The sequence below is a fragment of the Haematobia irritans genome, chromosome 4 (genome assembly GCF_050003625.1).
Source record: "Haematobia irritans isolate KBUSLIRL chromosome 4, ASM5000362v1, whole genome shotgun sequence".
In the NCBI taxonomy this organism is placed as follows: Eukaryota; Metazoa; Arthropoda; class Insecta; order Diptera; family Muscidae; genus Haematobia; species Haematobia irritans.
The window spans coordinates 212,704,606-212,732,502 of NC_134400.1; the positions used below are offsets into that span (position 1 = coordinate 212,704,606).

Below are 27,897 nucleotides of genomic sequence, written 5' to 3' on the forward strand. Positions count from 1 at the left end.
AAATTCTAAGACGATATAACGATGTCCGTCTGTCCGTCTGTCTGTCTGTCTGTCTGTTGTAATCACGCTACAGTCTTCAATAATGAAGCAATCGTGCTGAAATTTTGCACAAACTCGTCTTTTGTCTGCAGGCAGGTCAAGTTCGAAGATGGGCTATATCGGTCCAGGTTTTGATATAGCCCCCATATAAACCGACCTCCCGATTTGGGGTCTTGGGCTTATAGAAATCGTAGTTTTTATCCAATTTGCCTGAAATTTGAAATCTAGAGGTATTTTATGACCATAAAGAGGTGTGCCAAAAATGGTGAGTATCGGTCCATGTTTTGGTATAGCCCCCATATAGACCGATCTCCCGATTTTACTTCTTGGGCTTATAGAAACCGCAGTTTTTCTTCAATTTACCTGAAATTGGAAATCTAGATGTATTGTAGGACCACAAATACGTGTGCCAAAAATTGTGAGTATCGGTCCATGTTTTGGTATGGTCCCCATATAAAACCACCTCCCGATTTGGGGTCTTGGGCTTATAGAAACCGTAGTTTTTATCCAATTTGCCTGAAATTTGAAATCTAGAGGTAGTTTAGGACCATAAAAAGGTGTGCCGAAAATGGTGAGTATCGGTTCATATTTTGGTATAGCCCCCATATAGACCGATTTCCCGATTTTACTTCTTGGGCTTCTAGAATCCGAAGTTTTTAACCTCTTTGCCTGAAATTGGAAATCTAGAGGTATTTTCGGGTCATAAAGAGGTGTGCCGAAAACGGTGAGTATCGGTCCATATTTTAGTATAACCCCCATAAGAACGATCTCCCGATTTAACTCCTTGGGTTTCTAGAAACCGTAGTTTTTATCTGATTTGCCTTAAATTGTAAATATTCTGGTATTTTAGGCTCACAAAAACGTGTATCGGATTAAGTTTTTATCGGTCCATTTGGTAATGCCTCCATATAGACCGACTTCACTTCTTGAGGGTGTAGAAAGCGCACTGATCATGAATATTGCTTGAAACTCAATGTAAAATTTCCAGATTTTACTTCTACAGATTTAAGATTTCAAATCAAGACGTTATTTTATAATTTTCTTGCACACTTACAAGAGATGTTAATGATTCCTCTAAAACTCAAACAAAAATGGTTCTTATAAATCCAGAATCTGATATAGTCCTCATAGGTGAAATCTTTAAATTTATCTTCGGGAAGTGTCCTCAAGTCCTCAAGCCCTCCTGAAATTTCAAAGGAACCCCTAATATTTGGTTCATGGTGGTGGGTATTTAAGATTCGGCCCGGCCGAACTTACTGCTGTATATACTTGTTTATAGAAAAATTTGTCAAATCTTTATTTCTATAGAAAATTTTGTCAATATATTATTTTTATAGAAAATTCTGTCAAAATTTTATGTTTATAGAAAATTTTGTTATATTTTTAATTTTATAGAAAATTTAGTTAGCATTTTACTTTTATAGTTAGCATTTACTTTTATATTTTTAATTTTATAGAAAATTTAGTTAGTATTTTACTTTTATAGAAAATTTTGTCAAAATTTTATTTTTATAGAAAATTTTGTCAAAATTTTATTTGTAAAGAAAATTTTGTTAAAAAATTATTTGTAAAGAAAATTTTGTTAAAATTTTATTTGTAAAGAAAATTTTGTTAAAATTTTATTTTTAAAGAAAATTTTTTCAAAATTTTATTTTTTTAAAAATTTTTGTCAAAATTTGATTTTAATAGAAAATTTTGTAAAAATTATATTTTTATGAATATTTTAGTCAAAATATTATGAATGTTAGAAAATTTTTTCAAATCTTTATTTCAATAGAAAATTTTGCCAAAAAAAAATATAAAAAATTTTGTCAATGTTTTTTTTATAGAAAATTTTGTCAAAATTTTCTATAGATGTCATCCGCATAGATGTCATCTGCACTCCGCACGAAAATATTCACTTTTAATGAGAATTTTGCCGTTCATAAGAAATTGCTTCGTTTAATAGCGATAGAAATTATCGACTGTTTACATTTCTCCCGTAACAACCGGTATACAATCCTTGCAAAAATTCCTATTACATGTCAACAATGCAGTTGGGATAACGATCGATAACAATGTGCTAAGTTAATATCGGTAGCAAAAAAGCCAAATGGATTTTTTATGGTTACCTGAAATTTCGTTTGATGTTTAAAGACACACGTGGCAAAACACAATTTTAGTTACTAAAAAATAGTTATGTACTAAAAAATAGTAATGGAGGAACAGTTTTATTTTATGATGAAAGAAATTTTATTCTATTCGAACTATCTTCCTTAAGAATATTAATTAAATTTTAAATGTTTCCTTTTGGATTCTTCTCAAATCTAAGGTGGAGCCATTGGTGACAATTTATTAATGCGCAGATGAATTGGTTGATACTTTCGTGAAAGTTGTCGAAAATGTGATGCTTCGCCTTGGTATTATTGTGGGTGTAGTGCCAAAACTAAAAAAGAAATAATAATTTTTGATGGGATTTACACTAGGAAAAAAAAGAAATTAACTGCATAATACGTACCACTTTTTAATTGATTCGAAAACATTTCCTTTGAGAACAAATAGGGCAAATATTGAAACTCCTTGTATGGCATTACAGAAATCAGTGACCATGAATAAATGATTTGCCCATTTGTAATAACGCAGGCAAAACGATATGATATCCATAATCCAAGATATACCCATGACAATGAAGAGTCTTAGAATAACAACGCCACTAGAAAAGAATAAAAACAAAATAATTAATTCCAAATCAAAAAATTAAAAATTCGTAATTAATTAAAAAATAATGGAATAAATTACTCTTTCATAATTGGAGTCGACATTTGGAAACTCGAATAGTACAATTAAAAAAAAAAGTCCTACTTCGACCTTGGCAAATTTTTTTTAAACTTAAAACCTTTGTTTTTATACCCTGCGCCACACTGTGGACAGGGTATTATAAGCTAGTGCATAAAGTGTGATACGGTCAAAATTTGGTCAATATAAACTTGACGTATTTCTTTCAATTTTGCATTTAAAAAACCTGAACACCCCTCATTTTGAAGGTGTGTATGTGTAGAATGTTGCTCCTATTTTGATTTTGGAATTCACTCTTCAGTTGTCAAAATGCCGTCCAAGCAAGAAGAGCAGCGTATCAAAATTTTGCTCGCGCATCGCGAAAATCCGAGCTACTCGCACGCAAAGCTGACAAAATCGCTAAAAGTTGCCAAATCAACCGTTACAAATGTAATTAAAGTGTTTGGGGAACGTTTGTCGACAGCCAGGAAGTCTGGATCGGGGGGAGATCGAAAACCGGAAGCCGCTCCGAGATGCCGCAAATAAGCTGGGTGTATCGTCTACAACCGTGCATCGAGCCAAAAAACGAGCCGGACTATCGACTTATAAGAAGGTAGTGACTCCAAATCGCGATGATAAACAAAATACGACGGTCAAAGCGCGGTCCCGGAGGCTGTACACGACGATGCTGACGAAGTTTGACTGCGTGGTAATGGACGACGAAATCTACGTCAAAGCCGACTACAAGCAGCTTCCGCGACAGGAGTTTTATACGGCAAAAGAAAGGGGATATTTTTCCTGAATTTTATACTAGTTGAACTTGAAAAAGAAATTTAATTTGATATATATATATATATATATATATATATATATATATATATATATATATATATATATATATATATATATATATATATATATATATATATATATATATATATATATATATATATATATATATATATCAAATTAAATTTCTTTTTCAAGTTCAACTAGTATAAAATTCAGGAAAAATATCCCCTTTCTTTTGCCGTATAAAACTCCTGTCGCGGAAGCTGCTTGTAGTCGGCTTTGACGTAGATTTCGTCGTCCATTACCACGCAGTCAAACTTCGTCAGCATCGTCGTGTACAGCCTCCGGGACCGCGCTTTGACCGTCGTATTTTGTTTATCATCGCGATTTGGAGTCACTACCTTCTTATAAGTCGATAGTCCGGCTCGTTTTTTGGCTCGATGCACGGTTGTAGACGATACACCCAGCTTATTTGCGGCATCTCGGAGCGGCTTCCGGTTTTCGATCTCCCCCCGATCCAGACTTCCTGGCTGTCGACAAACGTTCCCCAAACACTTTAATTACATTTGTAACGGTTGATTTGGCAACTTTTAGCGATTTTGTCAGCTTTGCGTGCGAGTAGCTCGGATTTTCGCGATGCGCGAGCAAAATTTTGATACGCTGCTCTTCTTGCTTGGACGGCATTTTGACAACTGAAGAGTGAATTCCAAAATCAAAATAGGAGCAACATTCTACACATACACACCTTCAAAATGAGGGGTGTTCAGGTTTTTTAAATGCAAAATTGAAAGAAATACGTCAAGTTTATATTGACCAAATTTTGACCGTATCACACTTTATGCACTAGCTTATAATACCCTGTCCACAGTGTGGCGCAGGGTATAAAAACAAAGGTTTTAAGTTTAAAAAAAATTTGCCAAGGTCGAAGTAGGACTTTTTTTTTTAATTGTACTATTCGAGTTTCCAAATGTCGACTCCAATTATGAAAGAGTAATTTATTCCATTATTTTTTAATTAATTACGAATTTTTAATTTTTTGATTTGGAATTAATTATTTTGTTTTTATTCTTTTCTAGTGGCGTTGTTATTCTAAGACTCTTCATTGTCATGGGTATATCTTGGATTATGGATATCATATCGTTTTGCCTGCGTTATTACAAATGGGCAAATCATTTATTCATGGTCACTGATTTCTGTAATGCCATACAAGGAGTTTCAATATTTGCCCTATTTGTTCTCAAAGGAAATGTTTTCGAATCAATTAAAAAGTGGTACGTATTATGCAGTTAATTTCTTTTTTTTCCTAGTGTAAATCCCATCAAAAATTATTATTTCTTTTTTAGTTTTGGCACTACACCCACAATAATACCAAGGCGAAGCATCACATTTTCGACAACTTTCACGAAAGTATCAACCAATTCATCTGCGCATTAATAAATTGTCACCAATGGCTCCACCTTAGATTTGAGAAGAATCCAAAAGGAAACATTTAAAATTTAATTAATATTCTTAAGGAAGATAGTTCGAATAGAATAAAATTTCTTTCATCATAAAATAAAACTGTTCCTCCATTACTATTTTTTAGTACATAACTATTTTTTAGTAACTAAAATTGTGTTTTGCCACGTGTGTCTTTAAACATCAAACGAAATTTCAGGTAACCATAAAAAATCCATTTGGCTTTTTTGCTACCGATATTAACTTAGCACATTGTTATCGATCGTTATCCCAACTGCATTGTTGACATGTAATAGGAATTTTTGCAAGGATTGTATACCGGTTGTTACGGGAGAAATGTAAACAGTCGATAATTTCTATCGCTATTAAACGAAGCAATTTCTTATGAACGGCAAAATTCTCATTAAAAGTGAATATTTTCGTGCGGAGTGCAGATGACATCTATGCGGATGACATCTATAGAAAATTTTGACAAAATTTTCTATAAAAAAAACATTGACAAAATTTTTTATATTTTTTTTTGGCAAAATTTTCTATTGAAATAAAGATTTGAAAAAATTTTCTAACATTCATAATATTTTGACTAAAATATTCATAAAAATATAATTTTTACAAAATTTTCTATTAAAATCAAATTTTGACAAAAATTTTTAAAAAAATAAAATTTTGAAAAAATTTTCTTTAAAAATAAAATTTTAACAAAATTTTCTTTACAAATAAAATTTTAACAAAATTTTCTTTACAAATAATTTTTTAACAAAATTTTCTTTACAAATAAAATTTTGACAAAATTTTCTATAAAAATAAAATTTTGACAAAATTTTCTATAAAAGTAAAATACTAACTAAATTTTCTATAAAATTAAAAATATAAAAGTAAATGCTAACTATAAAAGTAAAATGCTAACTAAATTTTCTATAAAATTAAAAATATAACAAAATTTTCTATAAACATAAAATTTTGACAGAATTTTCTATAAAAATAATATATTGACAAAATTTTCTATAGAAATAAAGATTTGACAAATTTTTCTATAAACAAGTATATACAGCAGTAAGTTCGGCCGGGCCGAATCTTAAATACCCACCACCATGAACCAAATATTAGGGGTTCCTTTGAAATTTCAGGAGGGCTTGAGGACTTGAGGACACTTCCCGAAGATAAATTTAAAGATTTCACCTATGAGGACTATATCAGATTCTGGATTTATAAGAACCATTTTTGTTTGAGTTTTAGAGGAATCATTAACATCTCTTGTAAGTGTGCAAGAAAATTATAAAATAACGTCTTGATTTGAAATCTTAAATCTGTAGAAGTAAAATCTGGAAATTTTACATTGAGTTTCAAGCAATATTCATGATCAGTGCGCTTTCTACACCCTCAAGAAGTGAAGTCGGTCTATATGGAGGCATTACCAAATGGACCGATAAAAACTTAATCCGATACACGTTTTTGTGAGCCTAAAATACCAGAATATTTACAATTTAAGGCAAATCAGATAAAAACTACGGTTTCTAGAAACCCAAGGAGTTAAATCGGGAGATCGTTCTTATGGGGGTTATACTAAAATATGGACCGATACTCACCGTTTTCGGCACACCTCTTTATGACCCGAAAATACCTCTAGATTTCCAATTTCAGGCAAAGAGGTTAAAAACTTCGGATTCTAGAAGCCCAAGAAGTAAAATCGGGAAATCGGTCTATATGGGGGCTATACCAAAATATGAACCGATACTCACCATTTTCGGCACACCTTTTTATGGTCCTAAACTACCTCTAGATTTCAAATTTCAGGCAAATTGGATAAAAACTACGGTTTCTATAAGCCCAAGACCCCAAATCGGGAGGTGGTTTTATATGGGGACCATACCAAAACATGGACCGATACTCACAATTTTTGGCACACGTATTTGTGGTCCTACAATACATCTAGATTTCCAATTTCAGGTAAATTGAAGAAAAACTGCGGTTTCTATAAGCCCAAGAAGTAAAATCGGGAGATCGGTCTATATGGGGGCTATACCAAAACATGGACCGATACTCACCATTTTTGGCACACCTCTTTATGGTCATAAAATACCTCTAGATTTCAAATTTCAGGCAAATTGGATAAAAACTACGAGCAGCTTCCGCGACAGGAGTTTTATACGGCAAAAGAAAGGGGATATTTTTCCTGAATTTTATACTAGTTGAACTTGAAAAAGAAATTTAATTTGATATATATATATATATATATATATATATATATATATATATATATATATATATATATATATATATATATATATATATATATATATATATATATATATATATATATATATATATATATATATATATATATATATATATATATATATATATATATATATATATATATATATATATATATATATATATATATATATATATATATATATATATATATATATATATATATATATAGATATATAGATATATATATAGATTTGGTTATGTGGCAGCCCGATGTATCACGCTCACTTTGACTATTCCGTCCATTGTTATACCACGTTGGTGCACTTCAAACTTTTTTTTAAGAAGTTTATTTCATTATTTCCAACATTATATATTATGATACCTCCTAAACTTTTGGCGTATATAAATATCCCTTGATTGTAATGTTTTACATGTCCTTTGAGAAAAATTCAAATTTTTGGAGAAATTGAATTTAAAAACAAGTATATACAGCACTAAGTTCGGCCGGGCCGAATCTTAAATACCCACCACCATGAACCAAATATTAGGGTTTCCTTTGAAATTTCAGGAGGGATTGAGGACTTGAGGACACTTACCGAAGATAAATTTAAAGATTTCACCTATGAGGACTATATCAGATTCTGGATTTATAAGAACCATTTTTGTTTGAGTTTTAGAGGAATCATTAACATCTCTTGTAAGTGTGCAAGAAAATTATAAAATAACGTCTTGCTTTGATTTTCACCCGAGAAGTATCTGAAATCTGAAAATTTTACATTGAGTTTCAAGCAATTTTCATGATCAGTGCGCCTTCTATACCCTCAAGAAATGAAGTCGGTCTATATGGAGGCATTACCAAAAGGACCGATAAAAACTTAATCCGATACACGTTTTTGGGAGCCTAAAATAATATTTACAATTTCAGGCAAATCGCATAAAAACTACGGATTCTAGAAACCCAAGAAGTAAAATCGGGATATCGGTCTATATGGGGGCTATACCAAAACATGGACCGATACTCACCATTTTTGGCACACCCCTTTATGGTCCTCAAATACCTATAAATTTCCAATTTCAGACAAATTGTATTTAAACTACGGATTCTATAAGCCCAAGACCCCAAATCGGGAGGTCGTTTTATATGGGGACCACACCAAAAAATGGACCGATACTCACAATTTTTGGCACACGTATTTGTGGTCCCACAATACCTCTAGATTTCCAATTTCAGGTAAATTGAATAAAAACTGCGGTTTCTATAAGCCCAAGAAGTAAAATCGGGAGATCGGTCTATATGGGGGCTATACCAAAATATGGACCGATACTTACCATTTTCGGCACACCTCTTTATGATCCTAAAATACCACTAGATTTCCAATTTCAGACAAATTGGATAAAAACTACGGTTTCTATAAGCCCAAGACCCCAAATCGGGAGGTCCTTTTATATGGGGACCATACCAAAACATGGACCGATACTCACAATTTTTGGCATACGTATTTGTGGTCCTACAATACTTCTAGATTTCCAATTTCAGGTAAATTGAATAAAAACTGCGGTTTCTATAAGCCCAAGAAGTAAAATCGGGAGATCGGTCTATATGGGGGCTATACCAAAATATTGTCCGATACTCACAATTTTTGGCACACGTATTTGTGGTCTTACAATACCTCTAGATTTCCAATTTCAGGTAAATTGAATAAAAACTGCGGTTTCTATAAGCCCAAGAAGTAAAATCGGGAGATCGGTTTATATGGGGGCTATACCAAAACATGGACCGATACTCACCATTTTTGGAACACCCCTTTATGGTCATAAAATACCTCTACATTTCTAATTTCAAGCAAATTGGATAAAAACTACGATTTCTATAAGCCCAAGACCCCAAATCGCGAGGTCGGTTTATATGGGGACTATATCAAAACCTGGACCGATATAGCCCATCTTCGAACTTGACCTGCCTGCAGACAAAAGACGAGTTTGTGCAAAATTTCAGCGCGATTGCTTCATTATTGAAGACTGTAGCGTGATTACAACAGACAGACAGACAGACAGACAGACAGACGGACAGACGGACATCGTTATATCGTCTTAGAATTTCTCCCTGATCAAGAATATATATACTTTATATAGTCGGAAATCGATATTTCGATGCGTTACAAACGGAATGACAAACTTATTATACCCCCGTCACCATTCTATGGTGGTGGGTATAAAAAAATATGGAAAATTTTGTCCAAAATTCATTTCTATGGAAAATTTTCTCAAAATTGTATATCTATAGAAAATTTTCTCAATTTTCTTTGTCAAAACTTTATTTCTGTAGAAAATTTTCTCAAAATTTTATTTCTATAAAAATTTCTGTCCAAATTTCATTTCTAGGGAAATTTTCTCAAAATTTTACTTCTATAGAACATTTTATTTCTATAAAAAATTTTATTTTTTTAAGTTTGAACAATTTAATTTCTATAGAAAATTTTCTCAAAATTTTGTCAAAATCTTATTTTCACAAAACTTTATTTCTATAGAAAATTTTCTCAAAATTGTATTTCTATAGAAAATTTTCTCAAAATTTTATTTCTGTAAAAATGTTTGTCAAAATTTTATTTCTATAGAAAAATTTTATTTCCATAAGATAATTATTTACAATTTTATTTTTTAGAAAATTTTGTCAACATTTTAGTGTTTAGAAAATTTTGCCAAATTTTATTTTTTAGAATATTTTGTCAAAATTTTATTTCTCGAAAAATGTGTGTCAAAATTTTATATATTTTAGAAATTTTTGTCAAAATTTTATATATTTTACAAAATTTTATCAAAATTTATTTAGAAAAATTTGTGAAATTTTTATTTTTATAGAAAATTTTCTCAATTTTTTATTTTTATAGAAAATTTTGTCAAATTTTTATTTCTATTGAAAATTTTCTCAAAATAAGATAATTATTTACAATTTTATTTTTTAGAAAATTTTGTCAACATTTTAGTGTTTAGAAAATTTTGTCAACATTTTAGTTTTAGAAAATTTTGTCAAATTTTATTTTTTAGAACATTTTGTCAAAATTTTATTTCTCGAAAAATGTGTGTCAAAATTTTATATATTTTAGAAATTTTTGTCAAAATTTTATATATTTTACAAAATTTTATCAAAATTTATTTAGAAAAATTTTGTCAAATTTTTATTTTTATAGAAAATTTTCTCAATTTTTTATTTTTATAGAAAATTTTGTCAAATTTTTATTTCTATCGAAAATTTTCTCAAAATTTTATTTCTATCGAAAATTTTCTCAAAATTTTATTTCTATAGAAAATTTTAACTAAATGACAAATGTTGCATACCTTATATAGGTAGGTGGAGGCAGCGGTGCCAACTCTGACGATTTTTCGTCATTTTGACGATTTTTGACGGTAAATTTTGCCTTTGACGATTTGACGACGATTTTAAACAACGTAGTTATGAGTTGATGATTTTTTAAAATGCTCGACACAAATGTTTCTTTTTAAAGTTTTTTTATGACGATTTTACGATTTTTCAAAGTGATCAAGTTATAAGTTTACAAATTTCATAAGGTGTAATGTAAACAAGCTTTTTTAATCTCAAAATATGACAATCGTCTCCAATGTAGAAAGAAATTTCAAAGCAATCAATATAAATAAACTTAAAATGTGGAATTTCTTTGAAACTTAAACATTGCAAGGTATTCTTTTGTCTTGGTTTAGTTAAATTCACTTTATTCAGAAATAAAAATTATACTCGAGCCAGTAATAAGGATTTAAATTCGCTTGGAGAATAGGGCATTTTTCTGTCAAGAAAATTTTTTTAAACAATGTAGTACATGTAGTCACAATCAGAAATATTACTTTTAATTAATTAAAAATTTAATTTAATTAATCTTCGTTAAAAAAAACTGGAAACTAAATGACTTAATTCGAGAGTTAAACGGAATTATTAATGTTTTTTTAATAAAACTTTTAATTTGTTCCTTTTTCAGGTATTTTATGGTTGACGATTTTCAGCCCAAAACAGTTGGCACCACTGGGTGGAGGGTGTGTATAAGAAATCAAAAATGTATTGCACTTACTTCTCATGTAAGAATTTCTGCTTCTGTGTCATTACCCCTATATTACGACGTATTCGGTAAATGCGCATAGACAAATGGGCAAATGTTACAATATTGCAAAATATAATAATTAAATTTGGCCAATAGAAATATATTCCAGCAGCCCATTTATCAGCTATAATAAAAATTAAAAACAAAGAAAGGAGAGAGAGAAAAAACAACTCAAAATATTAATATGCTCATTTGTGGCTTCATCAATGTCATACAATACAATATGAGAACTTACTATCTATCCAGCATATTTCGACACCAATACCAGGTTTATAATACTCAGGAATTGCAGATGAAAATTGAGACCATATGGTCAGTCCGGTCAACAAGTAAGCCGTACCCCATGCATATAGGGAATACCATAGGAAACGAAATAATTGTTTGTGTTTTGAGTAAACCACTTGGTGATCCTTGAAATTAATCCATATATCGAAGCATAAGACATTCAACCATAAAAATGCCGCCATAAAAAAGAAGTAACAGGTAAAACCTAGATAAATAATCAAATAGTTAGTAGTTAGGAGAAGTGAACACATATAGAGGTTGATTTTTAGCGTTTATCTTTTTGTCACCACTGGTTTAAACAGCTGACAGACGTTTTATGTTTTGTTTCACTGCCACACATTTTCAGTTTGGTTTATAATTTAACCATGAATCGTCTCAAAAATAAACAACTCTTGCAAATTATTGAATTTTATTATCAAAATGCGTGATCTGTAAGGCAAGTTCATCGCCCTTCTCCCATGCTTCAAAAGTTTATTTCTAATTTTGTAAAAATTTTATTTCGTTTTTGTTTTTATTGTTGGTTTGTACTTCAATCATATTTGTTGTTTTGATCTCAACTTTCAAACCATTGCGTTGACTAAACCACAAGGGTACACGCTCACAAAAAATCGCTTCTGTAACATATACTCCCAAACATATTTTGCTTCAAGCATATATATTTTTGGGTATTGCCCAAACATTTATATGTTTGATCTCTTCCAATATATAATATGTTTGAAAGCATATTGGTCTAAACAATATATGTTTGGGTAGTCTAAGTTCCAAACATTTTGTATTTTTGCATCCAAATTCAATAATGTTGTCTTCCAAAAAACAATATGTTATTATGTGAACATATAATATGTTTGCAAGCATTTTGCACCCAAAAATATTATATGCTTAAAAAAAAATTCTCCCAAACAATATTGTGCTCAAAATTTTATTTATTTATTTATATATTTACAATCATAATGAATTATGAAAATAAACAGGTAATATAGGTGCTAACAACATAGGTTTTCGACCTGAATGCTCAAAATTTTGTTTCTGCCCAATTGTATATTCCCCGACATCTTTCTCACTTCCACGAGATTTTTTAGTTCTTAGCACCTTTTTCTGTAATACAAACATTGTAGAAGAAATTATTCAATTGTATGATTTTTTTTATTTTAATTTTACCTTTTGCCGGACGGGGATTCGAACAGCGGACCACACAGTTTGTAAGGATCAAAGAAGTAGCTGATCAATTGCCCAAGGAAAAATAAAATGTTAATTTTGTAATAACAAGCAACAACCACCAACTTAATTCAATATCGCTCCCTGTTAAATAGCGCTCCAAGCTACTAAACACATATATGTTTATAGGCTATTTCTAAATTAATATATGTTTGCATCCAAGCATATTATATTTACAAACATTTTATGTCCCAAACATAATATGTTCTAACATATTAACATATATGTCCCAAACATGTTATGCTAGTTTATGAACATTATATGCTTGCACTCAAAAATATTGTGTTTAAAAATTTGTGTTCCAAACATATAATGTTTATAGCCAAACATATGAAAAACAGTCTTTTTCATCCGTGTAGCTTAACCAACAGAGGAAGAAAATGTTTGTCAAATTTATTTGGGCAAAATTATTCAGTTTGACAAAATTTTCTATAGAAGTACAATTTTGACAAAACTTTCTATAGCAATAACAGGTAAGGAAAGTTTAAAGTCGGGCGGGGCCGTCTATATTATACCCTGTACCACTATGTAGATCTAAATTTTCGATACCATATCACATCCGTCAAATGTGTTGGGTGCTATATAAAGGTTAGTCCCAAATACATACATTTAAATATCACTCGATCTGGACAGAATTTGATAGACTTCTACAAAATCTATAGACTCAAAATTTAAGTCGGCTTAGTGCATTAGGGTGGAACACAATGTTAGTAAATAAGCAGTGGCCATTTTACAAGGAAAATGTTGGTATTTTGACAATTTTTGTCGAAATCAGAAAAACCTATATATGGGAGCTATATCTAAATCTGAACCAATTTCAACCAAATTTGACACGCATAGCGCCAATGCTAATTCTACTCTCTGTCCAAAATTTCAACTAAATCGGAGTTAAAAATTGGCCTCTGTGGTCATATGAGTGTAAATCGGGCGAGCTATTGGAGGAGCAAAATTAATCCGATCCGGTTAAACTTTGGTACGTGTTGAAATTTGGTACATCGCAGTAGTATATGGTCCATATCGGTCTATAGTTATATATAGCCGATCCCTAAAAATAATCTACCAAAATTTTATTTCTATAGAACATTTTGTCAAAATTTTAGTACTATACAAAATTTTGTCGAGATTTTATTTCTATAGACAATTTTGTCAAAATTTTATTTCTATACAAAAATTGTCAAAAATTTTATTGCTATAGAAAATTTTGTCAAACTGAATCATATACTTATTTAATCGGCCTTTTTTAATATATACCCCGTATGGACAAACTTACAATTGAGAAGACGGTGTTAAGAGGTTTTAAGATACCTTGCCATCAGCAAGTGTTACCGCAACCCAATTAATTCGATAGTGGATGACAGTCTTTAGTACAAGTTTCTATGCAATCCATGGTGGAGGGTACATAAGATTCGGCCTGGCCGAACTTAAGGCCGTATATACTTGTTATACCCTGCGCCACACTGTGGAACAGGGTATTATAAGTTAGTGCATATGTTTGTAACACCCAGAAGGAGACGAAATAGACACATGGTGTCTTTGGCAATAATGCTCAGGGTGGGTCCCTGAGTCGATATAACCATGTCCGTCTGTCTGTCTGTCCGTCCGACCGTCTGTCTGTGAACACATTTTTGTGATCAAAGTCTAGGTCGCAATTTAAGTCCAATCGCCTTCAAATTTGGCACATGTTACTAATTTGGGATAGAATAGAACCCTATTGATTTTGGAAGAAATCGGTTCAGATTTAGATATAGCTCCCATATATATATCTTTCGCCCGATATGCACTAATATGGACCCAGCAGCCAGAGTTTTATACCGATTTGCTTGAAATTTTGTACAAACATAGCTCTTAGTCGTATAGTCAAGTGTGCAAAATTTGATTGAAATCGGTTCAGATTTAGATATAGCTCCCATTATATCTTTCGCCCGATATGAACTAATATGGTTCTAATAGCCAGAGTTTTGGCCCAATTTGGTTGAAATTTTGCACACGTAGTAGATTTACCATTGTAGCTATGCGTGCCAAATTTGATTGAAATCGGTTCAGATTTAGATATAGCTTCCATATATATTTTTCGCCCGATATGGACTTATATGGCCCCCAGAAGCCAGAGTTTTGGACCAATTTGGTTGAAATTTTGCACATGGAATACAATTAGTAGTGTAGTCAAGTGTGCTAAATTTTATTGAAATCGATTCAGATTTAGATATAGCTTCCATATATATCTTTCGCCCGATATTGACTAATATGGTCCAAGAAGCCAGAGTTTTGGCCCAATTTGGTTGAAATTTTGCATTAGAAGTACAATTAGTAGTGTAATCATGTGTGCTTAATTTGGTTGAAATCGGCTCAGATTTAGATATAGCTCCCATATATATCTTTCGCCCGATATGAACTAATACGGTCCCAGAAGCCAGAGTTTTACCCCAATTTGGTTGAAACAGGGAGTAGAATTAGCATTGTTGCTATGCGTGCCGAATTTGGTTGAAATCGGTTCAGATTTAGATATAGCTCCCATATATAGCTTTCGGCCGATTTACACTCATATGACCACAGAGTCAAATTTTTTGCTCCGGTTTAGTTGAAATTTTGCACAGGGAGTAGAATTGGCATTGTTGCTATGCGTGCCAAATTTGGTTGAAATCGGTTCAGATTTAGATATATCTCCCATATATAGCTTTCGCCCGATTTATACTCATATGACCACAGAGGCCAATTATTTGCTCCGGTTTAGTTGAAATTTTGCATAGGGAGTAGAATTAGCATTGTTGCTATGCGTGCCAAATTTGGTAGAAATCGGTTCAGATTTAGATATAGCTCCATATATATGTTTTTCTGATTTGGACAAAAATGGTCAAAATACCAAAATTTTCCTTGTAAAATCGCCACTGCTTAGTCGAAAAAATGTAAAAATGAATCTAATTTTCCTAAACTTCTAATTCATATATATCGAGCGATAAATCATAAATAAACTTTTGCGAAGTTTCCTTAAAATTGCTTCAGATTTAAATGTTTCCCATATTTATAGATTTGTAGAAGTCTATCAAATTCTGTCCAGATCGAGTGATATTTAAATGTATGTATTTGGGACAAACCTTTATATATAGCCCCCAACACATTTGACGGATGTGATATGGTATCGAAAATTTAGATCTACAAAGTGGTGCAGGGTATAATATAGTCGGCCCCGCCCGACTTTAGACTTTCCTTACTTGTTTTTTAATTGACTTTGGTGATTGATACTATCATTTATTTGATTGAAGACATTTCAATTAAAAATTAATTGGATCTATTAATTTCGTGATTGAAGACAAAAAATATTTTTTTGTGTGTAGATGGACATAATTTTTACTCCACAAAAATTTATTTTTAGGTGATACATAAAGTTGCACTACTTCCGGATCCGAAAAGAAAATTTCCATTGCCTTTTCTAGCTACGCTTTTTTTGCTGGGTAAACATATAGTTGACTGAAATGATTAATAGATGCAATTGACTTACCCAGTGCTGAACAGGTCTTCTCATCTAATATGGCACCGGATATATTAATGAAGCTTATAATGGTATAGCATCCAATCAATGATATCAAATAGCAAATTAAAAGTTTCCCCCGCATATTACATCTAAGATCGTAAACCGATAGATATATCAGTACGGTGGGTACTAAAAATACAACTGATATGGCCATGGCTAATGCAAGAGAGGGAGAGAGAGAGAGAATATGGAATTTATTTTTTAATATAGAGGTTTCATACAAACGATACTTACCATAGGTATTCAAAAGTAATACAAATGTCGGTTCATTGGGCATCGGACAACTTAAAGCGACTAGATCATATTTATCGGTATTGTTTTTTCGATATGGTGATAGACAATAATTGAGGATATCGAGATATTGATCATCGTTATAGACATGCAATTCACCTTTCTGAAAAAAAACGAACACATTTTTAATAAAAGACATCACATTCTCAATGTATTTGGAGCTGTATTTATATCTAATCCAAAATCGCAATCTCAATTTGGACCCCAAACTTGTGATCTGAAACAGTATTGATGGCAGTCCGATGTATCAGGCTCACTTCGACTATTCAGTCCATTGTGATACCACATTGGTGAACTTCTCTTTTATCACTGAGTGCTGCCCGATTCCATGTTAAGCTCAATGACAAGGGACCTCCTTTTTATAGCCGAGTCCGAACGGCGTTCCACATTGCTTAGAGAAATGTCACCAGCATTACTGAGGTGGGATAATCCACCGCTGAAAAACTTTTTGGTGTTCGGTCGAAGCAGGAATCGAACCTACGGCCTTGTGTATGCAAGGCGGGCATGCTAACCATTGCACCACGGTGGCTCCCGGGGTGCAGATAAAAATTTCGGCTGCAGACCCTAGGCATTACAATTGGACACAGTACGCGTCAACCAAGAATGGCTTAAATTGTCATTCTTGTATCTTCAAAAAAATCGCCTCTATAACATAACTATATAATACGTCCTCCATCATACATACCTCGGTTAAAGCCCAGCTATCGCCATCATGTGTTAAACTTTCTGGTTCATCACAGGGTCTTCCCACTTGGGGTATGAAATGATTGAAAATATTCACCAAGTCTTCATGACCATCAGCCATCACCATATTCATTTCATTAGGCATGGAAAAATTCTCTGGTATATCCTCACATTCATAGGTATCCTCATTGAAAAATTGACCGATCTCACAACACAATTTTATACAACGTTTAGGATTGCCACATACACATCCACGCAAATGGCTATCCGTTTCCCGTTCTTTGTAACGAAATTGTATTGTATAATTGTATGCGGAAATTTTAGTATCCGGTATTAAGATATTGTGATAGAGGTACGATCCATTTTCGTAAGGTTCGTAATCGGTAAGATCTACTGTATCCTTGAAGGGACATATTTCTCTAGGTTTTAATTCCAGTTGAGTTTCGTCATAACCTTGTATTAAGGCTCCGTTAATCAATAGAATGAAAGCGGCAAGTATTATTGAGATGTTGGGATTATCTCGCGATAAATGCATAATGGAGACTGATTATGTGCTTCATCATCAGTGGGTGATTTCTTGCAGAGAGAAGCTTATAGATGTAAACCGCAAATATTAAAATACATTGTCTGTGTATTAAAGTGGTTTTAGAGGCATTGCTCTATTAATATTTTAATTAATTTATATAGAATTAAACTACAATAACAAACAACTAAATCAGGAAAATGCTTTCTTTACATAGTGGATTGAAACTGAAAAAGTTTTCAATCGCAAAATTTATAAATAAATCATTAATTAAATTTGGGAAAAATATATTAATTTAAATTCTATTTTTTTTTAATTTTTGTAGTAAAAAATTGATTATAAAAATTTAGATCTTTCTTTCTTGTTTTCTTTTGATAAAACAAATTAAATAAATTAAGTCACCCTAGCAAAGTTCATAAAATTAAACTACAAGAATAAAGAATTTTTAATTAAACAAGTAAGGAAAGTCTAAAGTCGGGCGGGGCCGACTATATTATACCCTGCACCACTTTGTAGATCTAAATTTTCGATACCATATCACATCCGTCAAATGTGTTGGGTGCTATATAAAGGTTTGTCCCAAATACATACATTTAAATATCACTCGATGTGGACAGAATTTGATAGACTTTTACAAAATCTATAGACTCAACATTTAAGTTGGCTAATGCACTAGGGTGGAACACAATTTTAGTAAAAAATATGGGAAACATTTAAATCTGAAGCAATTTTAAGGAAACTTCGCAACAGTTTATTTATGATTTATCGCTCGATATATAGGCATTAGAAGTTTAGGAACATTAGTCATTTTTACAACTTTTCGACTAAGCAGTGGCGATTTAACAAGGAAAATGTTGGTATTTTGACCATTTTTGTCGAAATCAGAAAAACATATATATGAGAGCTATATCAAATCTGAACCGATTTCAATCAAATTTGGCACACATGACTATATTACTAATTGTACTCCTTGTGCAAAATTTCAAGCTAATTGGGATAAAACTCTGGCTTCTGGGTCCATATAAGTGCATATCGGGCGAAAGATATATATGGGAACTATATCTAAATCTGAATCGATTTCAACCAAATTTGGCACGCACAGCTACAATGCTAAATCTACTCCCTGTGCAAAACTTCAACCAAATTGGGCCAAAACTCTGTCTTCTGGGGCCATATAAGTCCATATCGGGCGAAAGATATATATGGAAGATATATCTAAATCAGAACCGATTTCAATCAAATTTGGCACACATGACTATACTACCAATTGTACTCCTTGTGCAAAATTTCAAGCAAATCGGTATAAAACTCTGGCTGCTGGATCCATATTAGTGCATATCGGGCGAAAGATATATATGGGAGCTATATCTAAATCTGAACCGATTTCTTCCAAAATCAATAGGGTTCTATTCTGACCCAAATTAGTAACATGTGCCAAATTTGAAGGCGATTGGACTTAAATTGCGACCCAGACTTTGATCACAAAAATGTGTTCACACACAGACGGACGGACGGACAGACGGACATAGTTCTATCGACTCAGGGACCAACCCCGAGCATTATTGCCAAAGACACCATGTGTCTATCTCGTCTCCTTCTGGGTGTTACAAACATATGCACTAACTTATAATACCCTGTTCCACAGTGTGGCGCAGGGTATAAAAATTTCCGTAGTTGAACTAACGCTAAATTTCACTTATTTTTATTAAAAAAAAATTATTTGCTTGTAGTTAAATTTATCGAAATTTTCACAGCTTAATGAAATCTTACTTTTTTGAAGTATGTCTCAAAAATTTAATGAAGTAAACGTGAGTACAAAGTTCAATGACCGTACACATAAGTTCAATATGGACTAAAGCAAAAGAAGATTTTCGTACGATTCCCAAAAATAGTAAGAATGAGTTGGTATATGGTCTCTAACAACCACGCACAAATTTGTCCATATCGGTTCATATTAATATATAGCCCCCATATAACCCGATCCGCAAATTTGTCCTCCGGAGCCTTTTGAAGGAACAAAATTCATCCGATCCGGTTGAAATTTGTTACATTTCGCTATCGGCCATACGATAACAAGGCTAGGTACACTTGTTTGTGGACCTAAACTACCTCTAGATTTCCAATTTCAGGCTAAAAATTGCGGTTTCTAGAAGCCCAAAATGTTCTAATCGGGAGATCGGTCTATTTGGAGGCTATACCAAAACATGGACCGATACACACCATCTTCGGCACACTTATTTATGGACCTAAAATACGTCTAGATTTCCAACTTCAGTCAAATAGGATAAAATTTGCGGTGTCTCGAAGACCAGGAAATACAATCGGGAGATTGGGCTATATGGGCGCTATAGCGAAATATGAACCAATTCACACCATATTCGCCACACCTATGTACGCATCTAAAATATCTTTATTTTTCCAATTTCAGGCAAATCGGATACAAATTGCGGGTAGGGTGAGTAGCGAACGAGACGGATACTCACCGTGAGTCTGTATATACGTATCCCGTAAAAAAACGATAAGGTAAGTGTTTTATTTGTTTAAAATATAAGGGACTTACTATGTGTCGAAATAATGAGGTGAAAAACAAGGTACTTGATTTTTTGTGCCAGTAAGGAGCTTCCCTGGGCCTCATTCTTTAAAATAGTACAAAACTTTCCGCAAAAACCGGTTCAATAGGATTTCTATCTACTTTGTCATATGTTATTTCCGAATTAGAACTTTTTGTAGAGAAATACTGAAAATGAGAAACTTGCAACAGTTTTGAACTAAGTAACATAAAATAATGTTTTCCTACACTCTACTCGTATATGGGCCGTTTTTGCATTATTTGATAAAATTGCAAATTACGATTAATTATTACGAGATTTTTAAAATATTGTTGAAATGTAACTGGGTAGAAGTGCGATTATCTAATTTGAAGGCTATATTCACTTTGTCATTCCGTTTGTAACACATGGAAATATTGCTCTAAGACCCCATAAAGTATATATATATTCTGGGTCGTGGTAAAATTATGAGTCGATCTGAGCATGTCCGTCCGTCTGTTGAAATCACGCTAACTTCCGAACGAAACAAGCTATCGACTTGAAACTTGACACAAATAGTTGTTATTGATGTAGGTCGGATGGTATTGCAAATGGGCCATATCGGTCCACTTTTACATATAGCCCCAATATAAACGGACCCCCAAAGCAAGAGAAGCAAATTTCATCCGATCCAGCTGAAATTTTGTACATGTTGTCATCATATGATCTCTAACAACCATGCAAAAATTGGTCCACATCGGTCATCCGATCTGGCTGAAATTTGGTACAAGGTGTAAGTATATGGTCTCTAACATCTATTCAAAAATTGGTCCACATCGGTCAATAATTATATATAGCCCCCATATAAACCGATCCCCCGATTTGGCTTGCGGAGCCTCTAAGAAAAGCAAATTTCATCCGATCCGGCTGAAATTTGGCGCATGGTGTTAGTATATCGTCTCTAATGACCATGCAAAAAATGGTCCACATCGGTTCATAATTATATATAGCCCCCATATAAACCGATCACCAGATTTGACCTCCGGAGCCTCTTGGAAGACCAAAATTCATTTGATTCAGTTGAAATTTGGTACATGGTGTTATGGCCTCAAACACCCATGCAAAAATTGGTCGAAATCGGTCCACAATTATATATAGCTCCCATATAAACCGATCCCCAGATTTGACCTCCGGAGCCCCTTGGAAGAGCGAAATGCATCTGATTCGGTTGAAATTTTGTACATGATGTCAGTATATGGTATCCAACAACCATGCAGGAATTAGTTCATATCAGTCCATAATTATTTATAGCCCCCATACAAACCGATACCCAGATTTGACCTCTGGTGCCTTTTGGAGAAGCAAAATTTATCCGATCTGGTTGAAATTTGGTACGTGGTGGTAGTATATGATATTTAACAGCCATGCCAAAAGTGGTCCATATCAGTCCATAATCATATATAGCCCCCATATAAACCGATCCCGAGATTTGGTTTTGGAGCCCCTTGGAGTAGCAAATTTCATCCGAGTCAGTTGAAATTTTGTACATTGTGCTAGTATATGGCCGTTAATAACCATGCCTAACTTGGTCCATATCGGTCTACAGTTATATATAGCCCTCAGATAAATCGATCCCCAATCACACAAAAATTGGTCCATATCAAGTTCATAATTGTATATAGCCCCCATATAAGCGACCCCCATATTTCAATTCTGGCTCTCTACCACGTATGGACAAACTCACAATTTAGAAAACGATCTTAAGAAGTTTTAAGATACCACAACCCAGGTAATTCGATTGTGGATGACAGTCTTTCGTAGAAGTTTCTAGGCAATCCATGGTGAAGGGTACATAAGATTCGGCCTGGCCGAACTTACGGCCGTATATACTTGTTCTGTATTGGAATACATCATTAAAAACAAGTAAGGAAAGTCTAAAGTCGGACGGGGCCGACTATATTATACCCTGCACCACTCTGTAGATCTAAATTTTCGATACCATATCACATCCGTCAAATGTGTTGGGGGGCTATATATAAAGGTTTGTCCCAAATACATACATTTAAATATCACGCGATCTGGACAGAATTTGATAAACTTTTACAAAATCTATAGACTCAAAATTTAAGTCGGCTAATGCACTAGGGTGGAACACAATGTTAGTAAAAAAATGTGGGAAACATTTAAATCTGAAGCAATTTTAAGGAAACTTCGCAAAAAATTATTTATGATTTATCGCTCAATATATATGTAATAGAAGTTTAAGAAAATTAGAGTCATTTTTACAGCTTTTCGACTAAGCAGTGGCGATTTTACAAGGGAAATGTTGGTATTTTGACCATTTTTGTCGAAATCAGAAAAACATATATATGGGAGCTATATCTAAATCTGAACCGATTTCAACCAAATTTGGCACGCATAGCTGCAATGCCAATTCTACTCCCTGTGCAAAATTTCAACTAAATCGGAGTTAAAAATTGGCCTCTGTGGTCATATGAGTGTAAATCGGGCGAAAGCTATATATAGGAGCTATATCTAAATCTGAACCGATTTTAACCAAATTTGGCATGCATAGCTATAATGCTAATTCTACTCCCTGTGCAAAATTTCAACTAAATCGGAGTTAAAAATTAGCCTCTGTGGTCATATGAGTGTAAATCGGGCGAAAGCTATATATGGGAGCTATATCTAAATCTGAACCGATTTCAACCAAATTTGGCACGCATAGCAACAATGCTAATTCTACTCCCTGTGCAAAATTTGAACTAAATCGGAGTTAAAAATTGGCCTCTGTGGTCATATGAGTGTAAATCGGGCGTAAACTATATATGGGAGCTATATCTAAATCTGAACCGATTTCAACCAAATTTGGCACGCATAACTACAATGTTAATTCTACTCCCTGTGCAAAATTTCAACTAAATCGGAGAAAAAAATTGGCCTCTGTCGTCATATGAGTGTAAATCGGGCGAAAGCTATATATGGGAGCTATATCTAAATCTGAACCGATTTCAACCAAATTTGCTAATTCTACTCCCTGTGCAAAATTTCAACCAAATTGGAGGAAAACTCTGGCTTCTGGGACCGTATTAGTCCATATCGGGCGAAAGAAATATATGGGAGCTATATCTAAATCTGAACCGATTTCAATAAAATTTTGCACATTTGACTATACTACTAATTGTACTCCCTGTGCAAAATTTCAACCAAATTGGGGTAATACTCAGACTTCTAGGGCCGTATAAGTGCATATCGGGCGAAAGATATATATGGGAGCTATATCTAAATCTGAACCGATTTCTTCCAAAATCAATAGGGTTCTATTTTGACCCAAAACACATACTTGTGCCAAATTCGAAGTCGATTGGCCTTAAATTACTTTCTAATCCCTTGGTTACAAGAATGTGTTCACCGACAGACGGACAGACGGACATGGCTATATCGACTCAGGAACCCACCCTAAGCATTTTTGTCAAAGAAACCATGTGTCTATCTCGTCTCCTTCTGGGTGTTGCAAACATATGCACTAACTTATAATACCCTGTTCCACAGTGTGGCGCAGGGTATAAAAATAGAAAACCCCAATTATATGTTGTTTGTGATTATGACTAAAATAGAATGCATTTTTGCTATTGTGGTTTTGTTAGTAGACATTTAAATCACTCATAGTTATTTTATATATTTTTATAGCAAACATCTTATGCGAAACAACAAAAATGTTCTCTTTTCCTGTTTCCCGGTGTTTTTGATGTCAATATAGATTGATTAATTTGCAATAGTCAAAATTGGAGTTGAATAGAAACATATAATGTCTTGTTATTTGTAGTCTTATTTCAAGAAGAAAAGTATTCACATGGCAACACTATCCCATTTTCCGCCAAGGCGGAAAGGAATGAAAATAGGTCCCAGGAAATTAGGCCCCAAAACCCACATGACACAGATCCACAAATGTGGGCGGCGCTTCATAATGAATATAAGCCCCAACAAAATGTAACTGAAGCATGAAAATCGACCCCAAAAAGAAGTATCGCGATAGCCCACTTTTGACTCTGTCCATAGCAGCAAGCCTTAAACCACGGCCACACCAAAACCAAATCTGGTAAGATACAATGTTATCCAGAAGTTACCACTATTGTTAAATCCCAGAATGCGAAAATAGGCCTCACTTGAAAGCGATGAACAATCCCAATCGTGGTTGCCACAATTGGTAGAATTCTACCAAAAATGCTACAGTTTTTACTTTTGGTAGATTGGTCGAATTCTTGGTGTTTTGATAGATTTTCAAAAATATTCCTCTGCCACTAAGAGGTCTGTACAAATTTCCTATAGTAATTAAATTTTCACAAATATTTCTTTAGACATAGAATTTTGACAAAATTTTCTATAAAAATAAAATGTTGACAAAATTTTCTATAGAAATAATTTTTTTTTTCGTTTTTGTTTTTTATTGTTGGTTTGTTCTTCAATCATATTTAGTTGTTTTGATCACTCGTAGTTTAGTCAATGGTTTTAAGCTGAGATCAAAACAACATATATGAAATAAAATTTTGACAAAATTTTCTATAGAAATGAAATTTTGACAAAATTTTCTATAGAAATAAATTTTTTATTGTTTTTTTCGATTTCAGCTTAAAACCATGCATTGACTAAACAACAAGTGTAGCTTAACCAACAGAGGAAAAGTATGCTTGTCAAATTTCCTCATCAGCATCTTCTACTTACAGCAAAAATATCAACCAATTATCAGAACAAATTCTGGTAGTTCACCAAACCCAAAGTGAATGACACGTGAACCTTACGAAAAAAGGTTTGTGATAGTCGGCTTTTGCCGAAATATAAAATTTTGACAAAATTTCCCAGCAAAAAAAGCGTCGCCAAAAAAAATTTAGTGAAAGTGTTCTTTTTGGATCCGGAAGTGGTGCAAAATTGGCGCAGAATTTAACACGGGCTTGTCATAGGACGGATGTCCACCATTTCAAATGCCGTTGCACTGAATTTGCAGCACTTCTTATGGTGTGATCCGAATTCAGTGTTTTGGATGTAAATTTAAAAATTTTTCAATAATTTGCCAAATAACAAATTTTTATAAATTTTTATGATTGTTACGGCCATTTTCATGTAGCTCCGTTAGACTTTAACTCCCAGTTAACAGAAAGTAAAATGAAAATATCTTCTCTCCGGTTAACTTTAACTGAAAATTTTTTAGCAGTTAAGTTCCTAACTGGCATTTTGAATATATTAGCAAGATGGCAGATTTGTCCATAGTACGGTTTAAAAGTTCGTTAGCTAACGTAGCACTAACGGAGCTTCATGAAAATGGGGGTTAAAGCATTACACTTGTCTGAAACATTTGACATCAAATATTTTCAAAAATTTGCAATTTTTTAACAATGGATTTTGCATTTTTTTCGAAAAAATTTTAATAACTTGCACCATTTTATTAATCCTTATTCTGTTTTTAACCTATTTGAAATCGAAAAAGTTAAAATTTCCTTTCAAAATTATGAATAAAGCGAGTTACAAAAAATTAAATTAAAAGAGCTTCCTAGTTAAAATAAAGAATATCTTTGGGAGAACATTTTTGGAAGTGCTTTTAAAGTTGTACATTCCATTTTTTTTTTTCTGGGAATTTCTATAGAAATAAAAGTTTGACAAAATTTTTATAAAAATAAAAGTTTGACAAAAATTTTTTATAGAAATAAAATGTTGACAAAATTTTCTATAGAAATAAATTTTTGACAAAATTCTCTATGGAAGTAAAATTTTGACAAAATTTTTTACAGAAATAAAATGTTGGCAAAATTTGTATAGAAATAAAATTTTGACAAATTTTTCTGTAAGTTTGTTGTTTTTGGTTTTTGACCTTTTTGTTTATAACCTTCTGTTTTCTTTTTGTAAATTCAAGCTTCTATCGAAATAAAATCGTGACAAAATTGTCTATAATATAAAACTTTGATAAAATTTTCTATAGATATAAAACATTGACAAAATTTTCTATAGAAATAAAATTTTGACAAAATTTTCTATAGAAAAAAAAAATATATATATCGCCCGATTTCGACAAATGGGGTCACGTTGCGCGTTTTTTCAAACGGATCGTCACCAAATTTGGCAAAACGTAATCTTTTCCATCTCCCTTCAAGTCTGCAAAATTTCATCCGAATCGGTTTAGATTTAGATATCTCATATATATGTATCGCCCGATTTTCCCTAATTTGGCCACAAAACCTTTATTTATCAAGCGATCTTACTCAAAGTTGGCTAAATATAATCTCGTATAGCACTAACTATATGTGCAAAAAATCATCAAAATCGGTTCAGATTTAGCTATAGCTCCCATATATATGTATAGCCCGATTTTCCCAAATTTGGCCATAGAACCCTTATTTATTAACCGATCTTACTAAAAGTTGGCTAGATCCAGTCCTCTATAGTACTAACTATATGTGCAAAATTTCATCGAAATCGGTTCACATGTAGATATAGCTCCCATATATATGTATAGCCCGATTTTCCCAAATGTGGCCATAGAACCCTTATTTATTAACCGATCTTACTAAAAGTTGGCTAGATCCAGTCCTCTATAGTACTAACTATATGTGCAAAATTTCATCGAAATCGGTTCACATGTAGATATAGCTCCCATATATGTATCACCCGATTTTGAAAAATTCGCCCCTAATAACCTTATGTTTGACCATACAGGCCTCATTTCTTAACTGATCTTACTCAAATCTTGCACAAGGTAACCTTTTGTGGTATTAATCAAACCCGCAAAATATTATGCAAATTGGTTCAGATTTAGATATAGCTTCCATATATATGTATCGCTCGATTTTTCCAAATTTGGCCATAGTACTCTTATTTATTAACCAATGTTACTCAAATTTCAAATTTTGATGTACTAGCCGATCGTACTTATACGTACTTGTAGCTCTTACATAAGAATATTGCTCGATTTTTACAAATTTGTATTTATTACCCACACTAAATAATTTAACGATTTTCTCTTTTTTAATAATGGACTCAATATTAGTGGCATACTAACTCCGTAGGTGCAATATCAACACGGCCAGTGTTGCTAGAAATAGGGGAAATTCCCTATATGTAGGGTTTTTCTAATATTTAGCGTCTTGTAGGGACGTAGGGCCACAATGTAGGACATTTTCACTCAACACAATTTGTAATAATTTTTACATTTTGGTGGCTCTAGAGGAGGAAATTAGAAGCCAGCAAGAATTGATCTTTAACAATGTGTGGTAAACCTTATTCCTGTAGAAAATTTAGTCAACATTTTATTTCTATAGAAAATTTTGTCAAAATAGTATTTCTATAGAATTTTTTTTCAAAATATTATTTCTATAAAAAATTTTCTCAAAATTTTATTTCTTATTTTTTCAAAAATTTTATTTCTATAGAATTTATTGTCAAAATTTTATTTCTATAGAAAAATTTCTCACAAAAATTGGTTTA

The 27,897-nt window shown here is 32.7% G+C and overlaps 1 protein-coding gene and 1 long non-coding RNA gene across 2 annotated transcripts; one reads left to right on the forward strand and one right to left on the reverse strand.

Annotated features, from left to right (window-relative positions):
• Nucleotides 1–2,247: 2,247 nt before the first annotated feature.
• LOC142237041 (G-protein coupled receptor Mth2-like) lies at nucleotides 2,248–17,923 on the reverse strand. The gene is made up of 7 exons (XM_075308371.1): nucleotides 17,375–17,923; nucleotides 16,633–16,792; nucleotides 16,366–16,554; nucleotides 11,605–11,859; nucleotides 11,340–11,493; nucleotides 2,537–2,731; nucleotides 2,248–2,464 (listed from the first exon to the last, which is right to left on the reverse strand). Exons 1-7 carry the CDS (start codon nucleotides 17,906–17,908, stop codon nucleotides 2,374–2,376), a joined length of 1,578 nt encoding a protein of 525 aa, XP_075164486.1. The 5' UTR covers nucleotides 17,909–17,923; the 3' UTR covers nucleotides 2,248–2,373.
• Nucleotides 4,668–5,145, forward strand: LOC142237042 (uncharacterized). The gene is made up of 2 exons (XR_012722308.1): nucleotides 4,668–4,856; nucleotides 4,929–5,145. It is a non-coding gene; the product is annotated as an uncharacterized LOC142237042 (long non-coding RNA).
• Nucleotides 17,924–27,897: the final 9,974 nt, after the last annotated feature.